General features: G+C 41.1%; 3 protein-coding genes across 7 annotated transcripts in view; 1 reads left to right on the top strand and 2 right to left on the bottom strand.

Moving 5' to 3' along the window:
* LOC106956041 (zinc finger SWIM domain-containing protein 6) overlaps window positions 1–4,746 on the bottom strand; it is a 69,939-nt gene extending 65,193 nt beyond the window's left edge. For 2 of the 3 annotated variants that reach the window (XM_015046599.1, XM_015046601.1), the window contains exon 1: window positions 3,445–4,745. In XM_015046599.1, the coding sequence (XP_014902085.1) occupies window positions 3,445–3,877 (433 nt within the window). In that variant the 5' untranslated portion in view covers window positions 3,878–4,745. Of the gene's footprint in view, window positions 1–3,444 lie in introns of all 3 variants that reach the window. The other variant, XM_015046600.1, reaches the window with a different exon arrangement.
* A 2,755-nt stretch (window positions 4,747–7,501) lies between these two features.
* smim15 (small integral membrane protein 15) lies at window positions 7,502–11,310 on the top strand. 3 transcript variants are annotated; one of them, XM_015046610.1, is made up of 3 exons: window positions 7,520–7,608; window positions 9,002–9,042; window positions 10,147–11,310. In XM_015046610.1, exon 3 carries the CDS (start codon window positions 10,179–10,181, stop codon window positions 10,398–10,400), a length of 222 nt encoding a protein of 73 aa, XP_014902096.1. In that variant the 5' UTR covers window positions 7,520–7,608; window positions 9,002–9,042; window positions 10,147–10,178; the 3' UTR covers window positions 10,401–11,310. The 3 variants fall into 3 exon arrangements, with proteins under 3 accessions (XP_014902095.1, XP_014902096.1, XP_014902097.1); XM_015046609.1 differs by lacking the exon at window positions 9,002–9,042 and having other exon boundaries at window positions 7,502–7,608; XM_015046611.1 differs by lacking the exons at window positions 7,520–7,608; window positions 9,002–9,042 and adding an exon at window positions 9,063–9,927.
* A 764-nt stretch (window positions 11,311–12,074) lies between these two features.
* Window positions 12,075–17,127, bottom strand: part of ndufaf2 (NADH:ubiquinone oxidoreductase complex assembly factor 2) — a 20,852-nt gene continuing 15,799 nt past the window's right edge. The window contains exons 2-4 of the mRNA XM_015046608.1: window positions 17,004–17,093; window positions 15,257–15,297; window positions 12,075–12,958 (exon numbers count right to left, since the gene is read on the bottom strand). Coding sequence (XP_014902094.1) covers window positions 12,716–12,958; window positions 15,257–15,297; window positions 17,004–17,093 — 374 coding nt within the window. The 3' untranslated portion in view covers window positions 12,075–12,715. The remainder of the gene's footprint in view (window positions 12,959–15,256; window positions 15,298–17,003; window positions 17,094–17,127) is intronic.

The raw sequence follows: 17,127 nt of genomic DNA, 5'->3' as shown, positions 1-17,127 counted from the left end.
AGAACAAGCTATCTGTCTCACTCTCTCCCCATTTCTGAGCCTCATTCTTTACTTTCATACATTCCCTTCACTTGCAATCACCATTTCAATGCCTCTCTTTCCTCTTTTGCATTTTCCACCCACATTTTCCCTCTAGGCTTCCCCTCTTTTTCTTGATATCACCCGATCTATTGCTCTTCTCCTTAAAAAAAAAAAAAAAAAAAGCTACCCCCTCCAATCTCTTCTCTTCGCGGCACTGATGCGTGGAAAGAGATGGAGCAAAAGAAAAGGGGAGAAAAAAGAAAAAAAAGAAAAAGCGTGTGATTAATGTCGTCGAGAAAAAAGATAAATAATCACAGGAGACTGGGGGCTGGTAGTTGGCCTTAGGGGAGTAAATATGGAGAGTTTTATAGCTGCTCACTTGGGAGCAAAGGGAGGCAGAGGAGGAGGAGACTGGAGAGGAAGGAGAGGAATACGGCGACAGCAGATCCATTCAAGTATATTAGTTCCCCCCTCCCACCTCCGTACACAATAACCTCTTCGTCTATTCTATTGCGCTACTGTCTTTCATCATCAGCGCTGAACCCCATCCCAGTGACAGCACAAACACACAGAAGGAGCCGCACAAAGCCACGCATGCACCAACGCTCGCCTGCACACACCCTCGCAATCAGCCCATGCTTCTTTTACAGGCCAGACCCACTGGATGTGTTTGATGGGGCCAATACATGTGGTGTGTGATGTGGCTGACATCCACACACGCACACACACACCCCTCACCCCCACCAAGCCCCCAGTCCCCACCCTCCCGAGCTCGTCCTGCTTTTAAGCCCTCATCCTCCAGTGGCTGCCTGTCCCCTGGAGTAGATTGCATCTTTTATTTATCATTTGCTCTTCCTTGGCTTTATCTTTCCCCAGCTAGTAAAATAAAAAAAAGAGAGAGAGAGAGAGAGAGAGAGAAAGAGAGTGTAAGAAATTCTGGGGCAAAAATCGCAATCAGCATAACATGCCCTCCTCCCTGCTGTGTTCTCGCCTGTCATTCTCCACTCTGTGAGCATGCGGGATGAGACTGACAGCCCGCACAGATGAAGACAAACACGTGCGTGTGTGTGAGTGTGTGTGCAACCTCTTTCTGTGTTTTTTTTTAAACCCCCCTACACACAGTCACCAAAAATATATAAAAAATAAAAATAAAATAAAAAGAGAGAACCAAACAGACGGCCACAGAAAACAGAGTTGCACCGATCCGGCTCCTCCTGGCCGATACCAATGTTATCTTCGGTCTGACCTGCTGATCCTGATTATTGATAGATTTCTATTAATTGTAGTTTTGAATCAAACTGATAATTAAGGAATTACAATATAATCGTTCATGATTTAAAGCACACATCTCCCTAACCTTTATCAGCTTTTATTGACCTCAAAAAATGGGCGTCAACACCAATGCTACGGGTTGATGGGTTTATAAACCAAAAACAGTGAGAGTTTCTAGTTCTGATGGACGTTAAAGTCATGGGGAAAAAAAGTCGGATTTTTCAGCATTTTACCTGCCAATCACCAATTACAGCTGAAACATGGGGAGAAAAAAAGCCGATTCCGGTCTCTGAACAATCAAACTGAGTGTCGCCAATGTTTTTTCCTCTCTTGTGACAAATACTGGTGGCAGGACTGGCTCTGAATTGAAAAAAGTCAAAGGAAAGAAAAATACGTCCAAACTGAGAACTCATTGAGATGCAATGATAAAAGCTTTTTTAACTAACAATTACCAAAACCAGCCGTTGAGATTCTTTTTTTAGTTTTTCCCCATTTAGATTTGGAATCCTAAAGAAGTGACAAAACAATAGGCAGGCGATTTCTTTGACTTATCTATTCCGATTTTATTTGTTTCTTCTTTATCTGAAGACTATAACACATGATTGAAGTCATGTGTAGAGGTGGTAGTTCTGAAACCAACAGAAAACGAAGGAATTAGAAAACTTTCCCTCTGTGTATGTATCAAAAAATTACTAGGCTTCATTTTAGTAAAAAAAAATAGGTGGGAATTCTTAGCTTTGATGCATTAATTAGAAACCAGAAATATATTGTTGTTGTTGTTTTTTCCCCCCCCTCCAACGTTTTACCTGCCAAACAGGGAAAACTTGGCTGATTCCAACCTCTGGACGACGCTTCGGTGGATCTCTAGTTGCAAATGACCTCGTTCCCCTCTTTCTGACTACTTAACCCAAAGCGCACACACTTATCTACTTAGTGATGCCTCATACTTTTTTATTTCACCCCGGGCTGAGTGTTCAGTTTCCTCAAGCCCCAAAAAGAGTGAGCACATAAATGAGTCTAATGCTGGGGAATCTGGTAAACAGGCCTGCGAGAGAAAGGGAGAGAGGGAGAGAGAGGAGGGAGAGCTGCCTGCCTGTCTGTCTGCTCCATGGCTACTATTGTGCACTGCACATTCTCTGAGCCCACAAGAGCTGAAGCCATCTCCACAGATTCTTTAGGGGGGAGATAGTAAGCCAAGAAGTGAGATAGGAAGGGAAGGGGGGGAACAAGGGGAGAGAGAGAGAGAGAGAGAGATGGAGATGGTGAGGGAGGCAAGGAGGGAGGAAGATCATGCATAAAATCTTGTTTACAGAATGCATTAAGATTCAGATGAACTGGGGAGGGTAATGGGATTAGAATCCTGAACCGCTTCCAAGGGTGGGGAGTCAGATTGACAGCTGAGTCTATTGCACTGACGAATCTAGTGAAATATTCGGGCTCTGGCAAAGACAAGCCAGCTAGCCAAGAGGGGCAGGGAATCAGAGGGGGTTTACTGAGCCTGGAGCACCTCTGTTTACTCCTAGCTGTACCACAAATAATGCAGCTGGAAGACAAAAACAACAACAACAACAACAACAACAAATCGTTGTCTGTGTAGGTGCATGCAGCTTGGGCTTCAGATAAATGTTGGAGAAGCTGGGAGGGGGTGGGGGGTGAAAAAAAAAAGCTTCAGTGTGTCTCACAAAGATGTTTGGCAAACAAAATAGAAGCACTGTGGCTTTAAATCGCCGTCCCTCCCCAGCCTTTCTAAATATCGTCTATTTAGCCAGCGGTGAAAAGATATAGGGGGCTTTTGTCTGCGTACCCATTGGTGGGGGCATGGAGAGCTGGAAAGACACAAAAATAGGAACAAAGTCCTGAGCTTCCAATTGGAATTGCTCGGGGGCCATTCAATGCGCACAGCTCAGTGGTTAGAAACAAGGAGAAGTGGGCTAAAATTACGGGCTTATCTGAAAATAGGCTTTTCTCACACAGTTATAGGGTAGACTGGTGTGGAAATACCCTGCATTGTTTATAATAGGCACGGTTGTGGAAAAGAAACACAAGACCCCGTGGAAGGTCCACGGGAATAAGCAAACAGGGCGAGTGAGATATGTTTTCTTTCTTACAGTCTGTTTTTCCTGCATTATTGTGACGCTTTAGTCCACTCACCGACTTGCAATACGTTGTCCACCCAGCCACCCTCCAGCAGAGTGACACCCCGCAGAAAAGGCAGCTGGGTCTCGTCATTATTGTCCCCGCTAGATCCACTTTCCTCTCCCCCGGCGTTGAAAGAAGAGTACATACAGATCTCCTTCTCGCTTCTCGGGAATGACCAGTAAACGATCCTCCGCTGGACGGGCTCCGGGATCCTCTCGAACCGCTCCTCCACCCGCTGGAACGGCCACTTTTCCGCGACTCTGCGCGCCGCGATGTCGAGCAGCGACTCGGGGTTGTGCGTTTTCCCGTTCCCGGACCCTCCCGGAGCGGACCCCGCGCCGCCGCACGGGACTCCTCCAGCCCGCTGCCCCTGCCTGCATGCCGGGTTGTAGCCGGGCCGGCAGCAGAGCCGCTTGGCTGGGGGCTGCTGGACTCGCTCGGCCATGATCGCACCGCTTCCAACCTGAAGCGCAGTTCCTCTCCGATCATATAAACGGGATAAGGAAGAGAAAAGGGCAATCTCGAACCGATTGTTTGCCGTACATGGAGAGGCTGCCCTTATTTGGAGAGGTGGGCGGAGCTTGTGAGTTCCGTGAAGTCCTTTGTGTTGTCAAAGTAACGAGGATAGGCGGGGCCCTGGAAGGCAGCCAGCGCACGAGTGGCGCTATAAAAGGAACTGGAGGCGGAATTCCCGAACGTCGGCAAATCCTTTGTGAAGCCGTCCGGGAGCGCGAGGGCGGAGCCCCGGCGGCCGACGGCCTTTGAAGTTTCCTTTTTATTTGAGTTTAAAGGCGGGGACTTAATCCAGGGGCGGCCTCGAAGTTTCCCACAGGGGTAAAAGGGGCCAAGAAAACTGACTTTCTTTACCCCATCTTTGGAGGATAAGCTATCACCCAGAGCTCCAGTTTCTTCATTAACTGATGGTTGATTCTGTAGCTTAGGTTTAAAAGGACTTTCAGCTGTCAGAGATAGAAGGGCCGTAGGAGGAGGAAGAGGAGGAGGAACATTATGATATGAAGCGGACATGCCTGTCCACTTTGGTCACATCACTCACATATAGGTCAGCTGTTTGGTACACTGTTATTTCCATTTGCAAAAAAGTTAAAGTTGAAAAGTTAATGCCAAGAAACCAAGAAAGAGATAGATTCATATTGTGACTGTTTGCTTTAAAACAGTGACTTAAATAAGAGGACGAGTTCCGCAGCTACTCACCATGTGAGAACATGTGTGTTTTGAAGGGAGTCACCATTCTGTCTTCAGAAACCAAAATGGGTTGCACACTGACGGTTTTAAAGGTCGGTGCATATATATGAATATTCACAGACCTTACTTTTTTTTCACATTTCTGTTTCAACTACAATCTTCAGTGTATTTTGTTTGGATATTATTTCATAAATAAGCACAAAGTATTAAATACATGTGAAAGAAAAAGGTGATGTCCCTAAATAAAATCAAGTTTCTCAACTGACTTTCACAAGTCACCTTATTCATAAATAGAGGTACTGAAGTAAAGCTAGATCTATTCTATGAACACCTTAGAGTTTTGCTAGAGAACATCAGTGAACAAGCAGCATTGTTAAAACGAAGGAACGGGACAGGCCAGGAATAAAGCTCTAGAAAACATTAAAGTAAAGCTATAAAGGTTATAAAACAATATCACTTTACACATATCAAAGAACACAGTTTCATCCATCCATCCATGCATTTTCTTTACACCCTTGTCCCTCAGTGGGGTCAGGAGGGTTGCTGGTGCCTATCTCCAGCTAACGTTCCGGGCGAGAGGCGGGGTACACCCTGGACAGGTCGCCAGTCTGTTGCAGGGCCACAGTTCGATCCATTATTTGAAAATGGAGAAAGTGTTTCAAACCATTCCATTCCAAAGTCATTCAACTGAACTGACAAGGCAAGCAGGAGCTGTATTTATCAGAACAACCACGAGACTCATAGTAACTTTGCAAGTTCAGGAGAGACAATATGTTGATAGCTTCATCATTATTTTTTGCAAAAATCTGCATATTATGGAAGAGATAGGAAAAGACAGCCATTGTCCCAAAAGAAGTTGCATTCACACAAGTTCGCTTTACAGGTCAGCAGCAACCCTTTAGCCAGAACTACAAAGGAAAGATTCAGATCAAGACATTCATTCTTCAGAATGGAGAAATTCAGGCCTGAATCCAACTGTGATTCTTTTGTAGGAAGAAATTTAAGTTCAAATAATCTCTCCATCCAATCTGAGTGATCCATGTGTAATATGCAAAAGATGAAGATAGGAGTTTCTAGATGAAGATCTGTAGTTGCAATTGCCATGAAAGGTGGTCTTCAAAGTCTTGACAAAGAAGGGCAAAACACAAATGTGAACCACATCTTTCAGGTTTCTATTCATGAAAAACATAATAAATCACAAACTGTTTTTCTTTAACTTCTGAATCAAATACTACTTTATGTTAGTCAATTTTAGTTATTCAATTTATGTGCTTATTTAACAAGAACATTGTACAATAACAATGATTTCTGCAAATAAAACGGTTTCAGGGGTTTTAGTACTCTTTGCAAGGCAGTTTAAATGCATTATGTTTTGCAATTCATAGTGCAGCATTTCCACTTACCCATACATTAGATAAAGTAATCCAAACATGATCAATTAATTTTAATTATTAAAATGATGTTCATAGTGTAAAGAGCCTCACTTTTGTTTCAACAAAACACTCACCAGCAGCTAGGGAGGTGCGGCTTTGCATTGCTTACTTTCTGGGTCTTACTGTGTGGTTAGACATGTGAATCTAAAAGGAATGCAACTTTAAAAAAATAAAAAGTAACCACCTTGGGGATGTTTTTCTAAATTGTCTATAAACTTGGCCAAAACTATGCTGGTAAACCAGGATGTGTGCATGCAGAGCCTCTATCTGCTGCATGTGTTCTCAGCTGCCCCTCTCCATCCTCTGTGAGTAAGTCTAAAAAGGCTGGCCTTTGAACTGCTCTGAAAGAGATCCATGCCGTATGGACAGAGCAGATGTGGCCTAACCTGATTTGGTTTCAATACTTCCCCACAGGAAGTTCACAAAGCCAGCAGGTCCTCCTTTGTTATGTTAGTAATTTTTCTCAGAGGGCCACTGGAGCCTTATGTTTTTTTCCCCTTACAGTTGTTGCTATATAATTTGCTTTTTTCAACTTTGTCAAAACTGTTTCGCAGATTATTCAATGTTTCAGCAGCAGATAAATGTCATCCTGTTCAGTATGTTGCAGGAAAATTCACTTGTCTGTTATTCAAGTCTTTTGTACCATTAGGCTGTAATCATCCTTTTGTTGCAGCTATTTTGTCACACTTATGGTTTACATAATGAAGTATATAGACTCACTAAAACAACACAGTTTGTGTTTTAGTTCACAAATAACAAAAAAGAAATTAAACATAACACTTTTGATTTCCTTTATTCATATCCATGGTTCTAAAATTCAGAAGTGAGATAGTGTTCCAGTGATTGCTAGTAAATCAGAGCTCCTAATATTCTATATCGACAAAAACAACAACAACAACAACAACAACTCATTCTTACATTTACCATATTCTGAAAAAGCTTATTTTATTAGACCAAACATCTGGGTTTATTGCTAACTTAACATTGGAAGTGGGCATAAAAGTTGTTCTTGATAAGCTCTGAAATAAATGAACGTTTTATTTCAAGGCATTTAAACTATTGGTTCGACAGAAAGTGATAATGAAAGGCTAAAAAGCTGAAAAAATGTACAATTAGGGATACTTGTTAATATTTTTAGTTTTCAAAGCTAAAGGACTACATTGCCCATCAGCCACGGTATACGTCATATCCTATCACGAACGAAAACTTGTGCTGCATTCACGGCCTCTTTGGTATACCATGGCACGGATTCCCTAAAATTGAAATAGTTCACAAAATGTTGACACTGCCGCACTATCTCTGTTAAAGCTCACACCATTTTCTTTGATACATGTTATAAAGTTATGCAAGACATAGGTAAGTGCACATTATCAAACAAAATACAAGAAACGCTCATAATTAAAAAAAAAGTAAAGACGAGTTGCTTTTTCCCCTTTCTAGGGAAATTTATTGAACGCCTCAAATGTTGAAACGGTTTAAGCGAAACAGGGAGGAGCTGGTGGTTATTATCGCGGATGTGAACACACATTTATGCACTTTGGTGAGTTAATTTATTTCTTATATTGGATTTTAAACCATTATTACTATTGTTAAATCTTAAGTAGATAATATTTCCTCATGTTGCAATGCTTCTTTGCCGAAAGTCAGTGATTTTGCTTTCGAAAGCTGGGGCCTTGCAGATTGGCCTTATTAGCTTCGATAGTAGTCGCAATTCAAATAAATAATTTTTCATCAAATCAATGAAATCCATAGTCAGTCTTTATAACAGAGATGATTTTCTTTCGGTTTTGGGTTGTTGGTTGGAGATTTAATCCAGTGTAATAGAACCGTTCTGCTTTTGATAAGTGCTAGCAGCCACGTAGGATAATGCTAGTTAGCAAATGGTCATCATGTGTTTTCTGAACATTAGCAGGAAGCTGGTGGATAAAAACCACAGTATTTTGTCATGCATACATATATTAAGCCCCGGTCGGGTTTAGTAAGTAAAGTTACTCAACTTCACTTTGGGAAGACTAGTAATACAGGAGTTTGCATTGTAGCACGAATTTTTCACGATTTTACGGTAGTTTCATGATAATATAAACCATTAGCTATGCATTCTTCTTTAATATTTATTTGAATAAGCTGTAAATAAAAGCAGCTAGAAGTAAAAGAAAATGGCTTTGAGCTTGAGTTGTTATCCAGTCCAACTTAATTTACATTTTTAGAGGGACGAAAGTAAGGCACAGAATACATAAAATAATCATTACAAAGATAAAATAAAAACAACAACATAGAATAGGAACAAGGCGTGATTTTAAAAGAAACGGCGAAATAGCCTGTTTGATGTGCAGTTTTAAGTCATTCCACAGTTTAAAATCATGCTCCCCGCTAGCTTCCGCTTGTTTCAGGCAGACTCAGGAGCAGCTGGCCAGCTGGCATGAATGAGCAGGAGGGAGTGTAATAGTTCAGCAGCTGGGAAAGGTAGCAAGGGGCAAGACCACGGAGAGCTTTAAAAACAAATACAACAACTTTAAAATGTAGGAGTGAGGCTAAAATGAGAGGAATATTCTCATATTAGCGCCACCAAATAATAATAGTAGTAAAAAAAAAACATCCCACAGCAAATTGTACTCGCTGTAGCTGGGTAATATAGGAATCACTAACCCACAGATAAAGTGCCTGTAAAGTAATCCAGTCGCCTAGTAATGAAAGCATAGATTACTGTCTCAAAGTCCTTCCTAGATACAGCTTTCTTTATTTTAGCCAACTTCCTTAACTGATAAAAACTGGACTTCACAACCGTCCTCACCTGACCGTCAAATTCAAGGTCAGCCTCCTCTTCAACCCCAAGTTTAGTAATGTACTACTGCACCTTGACTTACTTGCCAAAGCTGCTTTCTAAATGTCAGGTGTGATGAACGTCTATCTGTTTTCTGTTTAATCCTGTTCAGAACCAGACGGTAGAATCGGGCCTGTCGTTAGGGGTCCAAGGGTGAGTTGTGCAGTACACCTGACTCAGTGTGTCTGTCTAATTCTAGGTTAAAAACTGACATTCTTTCAAATTTGACATCTCAAATTTTTGTAAAGACATAGTCTGGAAGCAGTAAGGCTTTATTGCTCGTTTTATTACAGCATATTGATAAAATGCCTCCCATTGAGGATTAAAACAAAGAACCTGTTCATCCTCGTTTCTTTCTTTTTCTTTCTCAAAGATGTTTCTAAAATCTAAATTCACTTAAAATGGTTGTCAAAATGTGTAACTTTGCCAGCTTGATTCTCAGGTGAAACCAAACATTTGTGCACTCGGACCCAAAACTATTAAATTTGCAGTTAATCTCAACAAGAAACGGCCAGCCATGCTTTGTGGGTAGATTTTCTGTTAATGACTAAATCACGGTTCTGCTTATCTATAAACTGCTTTTCATTTATTTTGTTGAGCACATTTGGTCATTATACAGACTCTTGTTCCATGGTTTTCAAACGTTACAACAAAACAGTCTGAAAAGTGAGGCTTGCATTTGTATTCATCCTCTGTAAATTAACAGCTGCAAGTCTTTTGAGGTATGTCTTTTAGCAGTTTTGCATATCTAAAGAGTGATGTTTTTTGCATATTTTTCTTTGCAAAACAGCCCGAGCTTAGTCAGACTGGACCGACATGCTCACACACAAATCAGGGCTTTCCAACTCCTGTCTCCTCGGAAGCTGCTGTGTGAAAACTTTTAGATGCTTCGCTGCTCCCGCACTTAATTGATTGCTACGGAGGCTTGATAATGAGTCAGTCATTTGACTCAAGTGGATTGGGACAGGGATGCATCTGAAAATGGCTTTCGGTGTTAAATTTGCTGTCATCTAAGATCACCTACTTCCACATGCTGAGGTTTTTAAAACTCTGTGCATATTGCTTTATAATCTAATTCTTCTTTAAACGTCATTTGTACATTAAAATGTTTTTTTTATTTTATTTTTGATTTTACTCCTCTTAGCGATGTGCTACTTCATATTGGTCTATTAATGAAACCCCAGTAAAATATATTAAAGTTTGTTGTGGAAAGCTGTCTTCGTTGCCCTCAGCTGCTCACGGTCGTCTCTGTTTCAGGTTTGACTTGACGCTGGCCGTTGCTGAGCAGGATGATTGATGTGCGAGCATGGGCAGAGTATGTTGTGGAGTGGGCTGCCAAAGACCCCTACGGTTTCCTCACCACCGTCATATTGGCTCTGACCCCTCTGTTCATCGCCAGCGCGCTGCTGTCCTGGAAACTGGCCAAGATGATCGAGGCACGTGACCGCGAACAAAAGAGAAAACAGAAGCGTCAGGAAAACATAAACAAGGCCAAGAGGAAGAAAGACTGAAGCCGCCGGAGGAACGGGGGGGTCGCAATGGAGGGGGTGAAGGAACCGAGCGAGCTCGTCCCAGCCCTGCTGTCAACACCAGGCTGCTATGCCTCATGTCCAAGAGGAAGGACGCTGGCCACTTGGACTTAACAGTGGACAGTGCTGTCCCTGTGGGACTCTGGTCAGCAGGAGCCCGGTGGTCCTCTGGTTCACTTTTTCTACAGAGATCTCTGGTTTTATTTGTGCAGCTGCTAAAACGTTGCATTCCATATTAACATCCCTGGTCTCCTGAATTAACCTGATTTTAATAATGATGATGATGATTATTGGAAGATGTTTTGTGTCAGTTACTTGCTACCAAAACTCAAACTTTCTGATCAATAAAATGTTCATGGTTAATAGAATTAAATGCCTTTAATACTTGGTTCTTTTGATTCTGTACATCACATATCTGAATGAAGATATACTTTGAAAAATATTTCTAAATAAATCCAGATGGAGATAAAACCGAGAGGAGCTTCCTGTATGCGTTTGATTACGGATAATATTTTGTTCCTGGCTTTTTAAGTTTTTTTTTTTTTTTTTTTTGCTTTAACTGCCCTGACCACTATTTGGATTTTTTTCTTATTTTTTAAGGTTAATATCAAAAGAAACCTGTTTTGTGTCAAAGGTTAATGAATGAACTAACAGATTATCCCCATTTATGCATCAAAATAAATATATTTAACCTTTATCTGAATATCAAACTAAAAAAAGGTTTTTACTTAAAAGCTGTAGAAGTCTTTGACAGAAAACGATGGCATTTTTTAGTTTTGATATATGAAGGAAAGTTTACGTTTTTTTATTGTTTGACTTGTGGAACAGCAATTAGCAGAAAAGATTTTGATCTGATTGTCTTGGGTTTTAATTGAGTTAAACTTGGCCTGTTGTAAAAACCCTGTGAACTCGCCCTTCATCACACTGCTGACTCAGTACTGCTGTTTTTGTTAATAAAACCTGACTGGTAAATATTTGTATCACAACAGCTATTGTGTCTAAAAAGTAAACCAGAAAACATGTTGAAGATTGAATATGAAAAACTATGGAATTTTAAAACAGAAGATTTATAAGAACCTGTCCAGATGGCTTAAGGACAAGCAGCTGTAACGGATGCATGGATGAAAATCTTTCAAACAATGAATACTGGAGAAATCTAAACCTAACGATATTTAGTATGACTGCCCTTTGCCTTCAAAACAGAATCGGTTCTACATTTTCGCATGGCTTCTGGTTGTTCCAAAGCGTCATTCAGACGGTTCCAGTTCAGCAACAACCTGTTAATCAGCTATCAATTAAAATCAGGTTTGCTGAAACCTGCATGGCACTTTGTCTTGAGGACCAGTGCTGAAAAACACTGCAATATTTCACGAGTTGTTCAGCTAAAGTTAAATTTACTTAATTCTAAAAGTTTTTTTTTAACCCATAATATCTTAATACAAGCAGTTATTAAAACATTCCAGTTGTTCCAAATTGAGCTATTCATTTCATGCTTTTTTAACATTCATTTTGCACATCAGCTGCTTTATTTTCTTGTATTAATTGTCCTTTTTGTCTTTATAGCACAGAAGCCTATCAGTTATGATAAAAAAGGGGAAACCAGACAATGTTTAAAACAATTTTATTTTAAAAATCCAAGCCTTTTTTAAAAAAAAATAATTATTTCTTGCACTTGTCTTTAGAAACCAAAACAGCAGAGGTGTGAATCTGTCAATTTTTAAGTTGGCAAATTTTATTTTTGTATCTTTAGGCAACATTTATAAAATAATACATCTCCAACTGCAATTTTTTTTCCCCCCAATCTGATTCTCTGTTGAATTTTGACAGAAATCTGTTGGAATGAAGGAAAGGATTGCTTATGAAATTATAATGAGATATTATTGTACGTTTTGGTAGTAGAAACATGGAGACCATTTGTTTAAATCAGATTTACCAATATAATACAACTGCACTTACCCTGATTTGATCACTTTGATAAATCTCATTGCGTCTGTTGTGGTTCGCTGTCCCTTCTTTCCGTTTTTAACATTTATAAATCATTGTGTTACACCTGAGTGTAAGAAAAGTGCTCTGTAAATAAAGTCTGACAGAATGACTGATTCTATCAACCAGTTGGACCTTTTAAAGAAAAATCACACTCATTTATTTCAGGCTTTCTTTAAACTTAAAAACAGATCAGTTCTATATTTAGTTAAAGTGTTCAATTTGATATCCTAAGCAAAGCCCTCGCTGCTAACGTTGTGGACTGTATTTTACTTTGCACTGTCTCATGTCTCAGTCTCTGTGGAGGTCTCCAGCTATTTCTTTGAGGTGGGCATCCAGGAACCGGGCTGGAACTTGTTCGCAGTGCTAGTTGGCTCCTCACTGAGCTCCTCCTTGCCAAAGACGGCGGCGGACGCGTGGCCCTTGGCCACAGTCCTCGCAGGAGTCGCCACCAGGCCTTCCTCGTGCTCTTTAGCCTGTAGTGCCAGATCTTTCTCCTCCAGCTCCATCGCCTTCAGCTTGATCTCGTTCCTCTGGGACTCATTCGTCATCAGCTCCTGCAGTAACAAACCACATGCGTTTACGTTCTTTACACGGACTATCAGGAACGTTTAAACGCTTCTAAGATCGTATAGAAATAAAAAGCAGCGTGAAATCACTTTAACCGTCTCTGGAATGTAATGACGTCTCGGCTGATAATGACAGGTCAGGCGAAACATTATGAACACTGACTGACGTGTGAAATGAATTAGACCAATTCATCTTGACACCTGTTAGTGGATGAAATATATAGGGCAGTAATGTTGTGCTCAAAGTTTCTGTGTTGGAAGGTAAAACGGAATGGGAAGGATGTGAGCTGATATGGAGGGTGGAGAGTTCGCAGTCTGCAGCGGTTTGTATCCATTGAGAGTAAAGTCCAAACCTGAAGAAATCTGGGCTGCTTTGGCAGCAAACCTGGGGCCTATATAAACCACCAGGTTATAATGTCAAGTTTCATAGGTGCATAATAAATACATTCAGACTGATTAAATAAGGAAATTACAAAGTAACTTAGATTTTTTTTGTGTAGTCTGTGGGTTAGCACTGTTTGCAGTTGCTGCAGTTCAGACAGACAGAAGCAATCCCAATTATTTAGATCGCTACTACTTTAAATAGGACACAAGGATATCCAAGATGTTTACACCTCTATTCTAGGAACAAAACTAAAGTTTAATAATCTGAACATTTCAAAAAATTCTTAGAACTTTTTGTTGTATGATTTGGAGAAAATGATTCTCTACATGCAAAAACAACATATTATAAAATAAATGTAATCCTCCTTGAAATTTTCTTTTAACATGACTAAACAAGTCCTACTATTTTTGTTTTTAGATTTAATTCTCATCATCATTCTTAGTTTGAGCAAAAAAAAAAAAAAACCCTTAAACATCTGGTATATGTATCTTGACACTTTTAGTTCATTTTCATCATAAAACAAATACATGTGTTGGTTAAAGTGCTGAGCTTCAAACTCCTAAGAAAATGAGAGCACAAAAACCCTGCAGAAAACCAGAATAGTGACCACAAGATAACTGGCCGGAACATTCAAATGAAAGCAATGATAGTTTCCCTCCTTAATCAAGGACCTCTCTTTGTTGTTGGAGCATCTGATTCGCACTCGTCCAAATCAGAAGAGAAATAAAGTTTTAATCCAGTCCTTGCATGAACAGATGTTTCTGTTGAGCCAGAAGCGTAACTTTCCATTAACCTGCAGCGACATAATCACCGCGTCTTAAAAATGTAGCACTTGGAACAGATTGGTAAACTGAAAGGACAGGAGGCATTTATACTGCATCATTGGAAACCAATTTAAATCCTGGAAACGCTTATAAAATGAACAGTGCACTGGTGCAATAGTTACCCACTTGAGCCCTGCATCTAGTGTTCACAGTGATGTTAGCCTTGCCCTGGCTGTGGGAACCAAAGAGGAAGGGAGGACTGGGCATGATGCTGTTGTGTGCTGGCAAAACTGAAGGACTGGGAAAAAAAAGAAGGAAAAAAAAAAAAGGGGCGGGGGGGAAACTATGGCCAAAAAGTCCTGCTTTGGGGAGGGAGACAAACATACTGAGCTGCTTTTCCAGCCTGTTAATGACAGGATTTAATCCAATCAATTTATGTCGATTTGGACCAGGAAAAGAGGGAGCGTGACAAGGGGCAGGGTAATGTGCTGGGACTGGAGCCTTGGCTGCATCGCCGCCGTCCAGCTGTCGATGGCAGCTATTGGGCAGAAGTAAGGCAGAAAATTGGAAGAGAATGTTCTGGCAAAAAGAAAGGCAGGAGATGGCACCGGCTACTGGCAGGGACAGAGGACGGGGGGGAACAGAGAGAGTGCCTGAGCACCGGCCTTCCAAAGGATTTCCTATAGGCCCACATTTTCCCAGCCAAATAATTTCCAGCATTCTCGCATTTAAAGAGCAATAAACCCAGAGAGAGGAGCAGGAGTGTGTGTGTGTGTGTGTGTGGGGGAACAAAAACTGCACGCTTTCACCATTCCCGTCTCGGAGAGTGCCAGAAATAAAAAACTAAAAGCCGAGATGGAGGCTTCTGTTGGAAAAAGAGAACGTAAACTGGGACACGGTGTCAGTGAGCCTCCTTGTTCGGAGGCTGTTTCTGCTCTCAGTCTCACCATCAAGGCACTTCAGCTGCTGTTTATTTTAACACCTGTCCCCTAAAGTTCCTGGATTCAGTACGATAAAACAAATCAAAGCTTCTTCTTTCCAGCTTTGCTTCTTTCGTTCCCTTGGAACTAGTCCCCCAGAGTCCAACCATCAGCACAGCGGGGGAACTGCAGGGCGGGAGGAGAGGGGAGAGCGTACCTCGATGGAGGGAGGCTCCTTCCGTCTGCCTCGGATCCAAGCTGCAAGGAGAGAAGAGAGGAGGAAGAAGAAGAAGAAAAAAAAAACATGAGAGTGAGAACACCCACACGAACATACGCCGCACAAACAAAACCTGCAGTCATATTTAAAGGCTGCAGCTCCGGCATTACTGAGGAAGCCTCCATGTTTGCTGGGGACTGATACGCAGCTTTTGATTCACTTGGTCTCGTTTTATGTGACTTTGTAAACCGGAAGCGTCCAGAACTACTGTGCCTTGCAACAGGATTCTTCTTATCGCTTGAATGATATACATATACATATATATATATATATTTTATTTTATTTTTTCCCCCCCACATTTAGTGCACAACACATGCCTGCGTTTCATTGGGACTAGATGAGACGTTCCAACACAAAGTGGCTCATAATTGTGAAGTGGAGGGGGAATTTATGAGCTTAAATTTGTACAAATAAAAATCTGAAGTGTGTTGTGCATTTGCATTCAGCCTTCTTTGAATCAACGCTTTGGAGAATCATCTTTTGTCGTCATTTGCATAATGCTCTCCCGTCCTAGCCGGCTAGTTTAGGGCGGCCATGTCTTGTTAGGTTTAAAGTTGTATTCTGTTGGATGATAAATCGATCAAACCCATGAAACAAGTTCAAAGATGAACATTTATAACGTATTCCTGCCTTAGACGTCACCAGAGCTTCCTCCCTGACCAGTCTGCTCCTGTTTCTCCACATTGCTGTTTGTTCACCAACATTCTTACGAAGCCTCCACAGAACAAATGGATTTCCACTGAAATTATTCACAAATGGTCTTTATGTATTATGAAATTGATTTTTGAATGCAGTTGTTTAAACTCTTTTTTTTTATTCAGCTGCGTCAGAGTCAAAGGGAAGTGAACGCAAATACATACCACACTGTCCAGATGTAATTAAAACAACAACAAAACATTAATTCATGTTTGTCAGCCACAAAAAAATCCCAACCAAAAACATGAAAATTTGTAGATGTGGTGTAATGTGGAAAATTATTCAACTTTTTAAAGAAGCATATAGTTCATGATAAGTACAAAACATCAGTTCGGATTTTGTGTTGGCAGAACCGGGTCAGCGAGACACGTCCATCGTCCTTGATCTTCAGATTTTAAAGCACATGCTCCGTCACTCCTCATACACACCTCCATCCCTCCCTCCGCTCCTCAGCAGAACTCTCTCCATCACATCTCTTTTCCCTCCCTCTGTTGAGGAAGCTCTATTCTGGCTGAGCTGGCTGCACAGCAGAGCAAGTTAAAGGGAGCCAGAAAGAGAGAGAGGGGGAGAGATTTTGCAACTCTTGCTCCAGCTAGCATGGGGATTCTGTGCCTCTTTTATCCGTTTCTTATTTGCATCCTGATGAAAATGCATGAGGGATGGGGCGAGGCAGGATGAGCGGGTTTAAGGTGGATAAAGCCAGTCTGAGACACAGGGAACAGTTTGTATCCAGTTGTAAGAAACACTTTTTTATGGTACTGTTGTATAACGCCGGCAGAAGGCATCTTTGATAAACTCATTCCCAGCCCCCATTCCATCTTACAAAATGAAAGGAGAGGGAGAGAGAAAACTAAATCATTGGATTAGCCAAGGTCCCAGAAGATGAAGCCATGGATCTGTCATTCTCTTTTATTTTAGCTTTTTTTTTTTTTTTTGTTTAAAATTAGTGATAAGTACAATATGCGGCACAGATTCTGGAGCCCAAACGTACCTTCCCACTCTATCGGAATGTTGCCCTCCAAATATTCATACTCTGCAGGATTGGCTGCCTCCACCATCCGCTTGGCACGGACCTGCCTCCCTGGAAAGGGGAAAAAAAAAAAAAAAAAAAAAAA

Source organism: Poecilia latipinna, unplaced genomic scaffold (genome assembly GCF_001443285.1).
Source record: "Poecilia latipinna isolate Pla-1442-1.1 unplaced genomic scaffold, P_latipinna-1.0 Scaffold785, whole genome shotgun sequence".
Taxonomy (NCBI): domain Eukaryota; kingdom Metazoa; phylum Chordata; class Actinopteri; order Cyprinodontiformes; family Poeciliidae; genus Poecilia; species Poecilia latipinna.
Note: the sequence above shows the minus strand (reverse complement) of the source record. Positions and strands in the feature narration are given on the sequence as shown.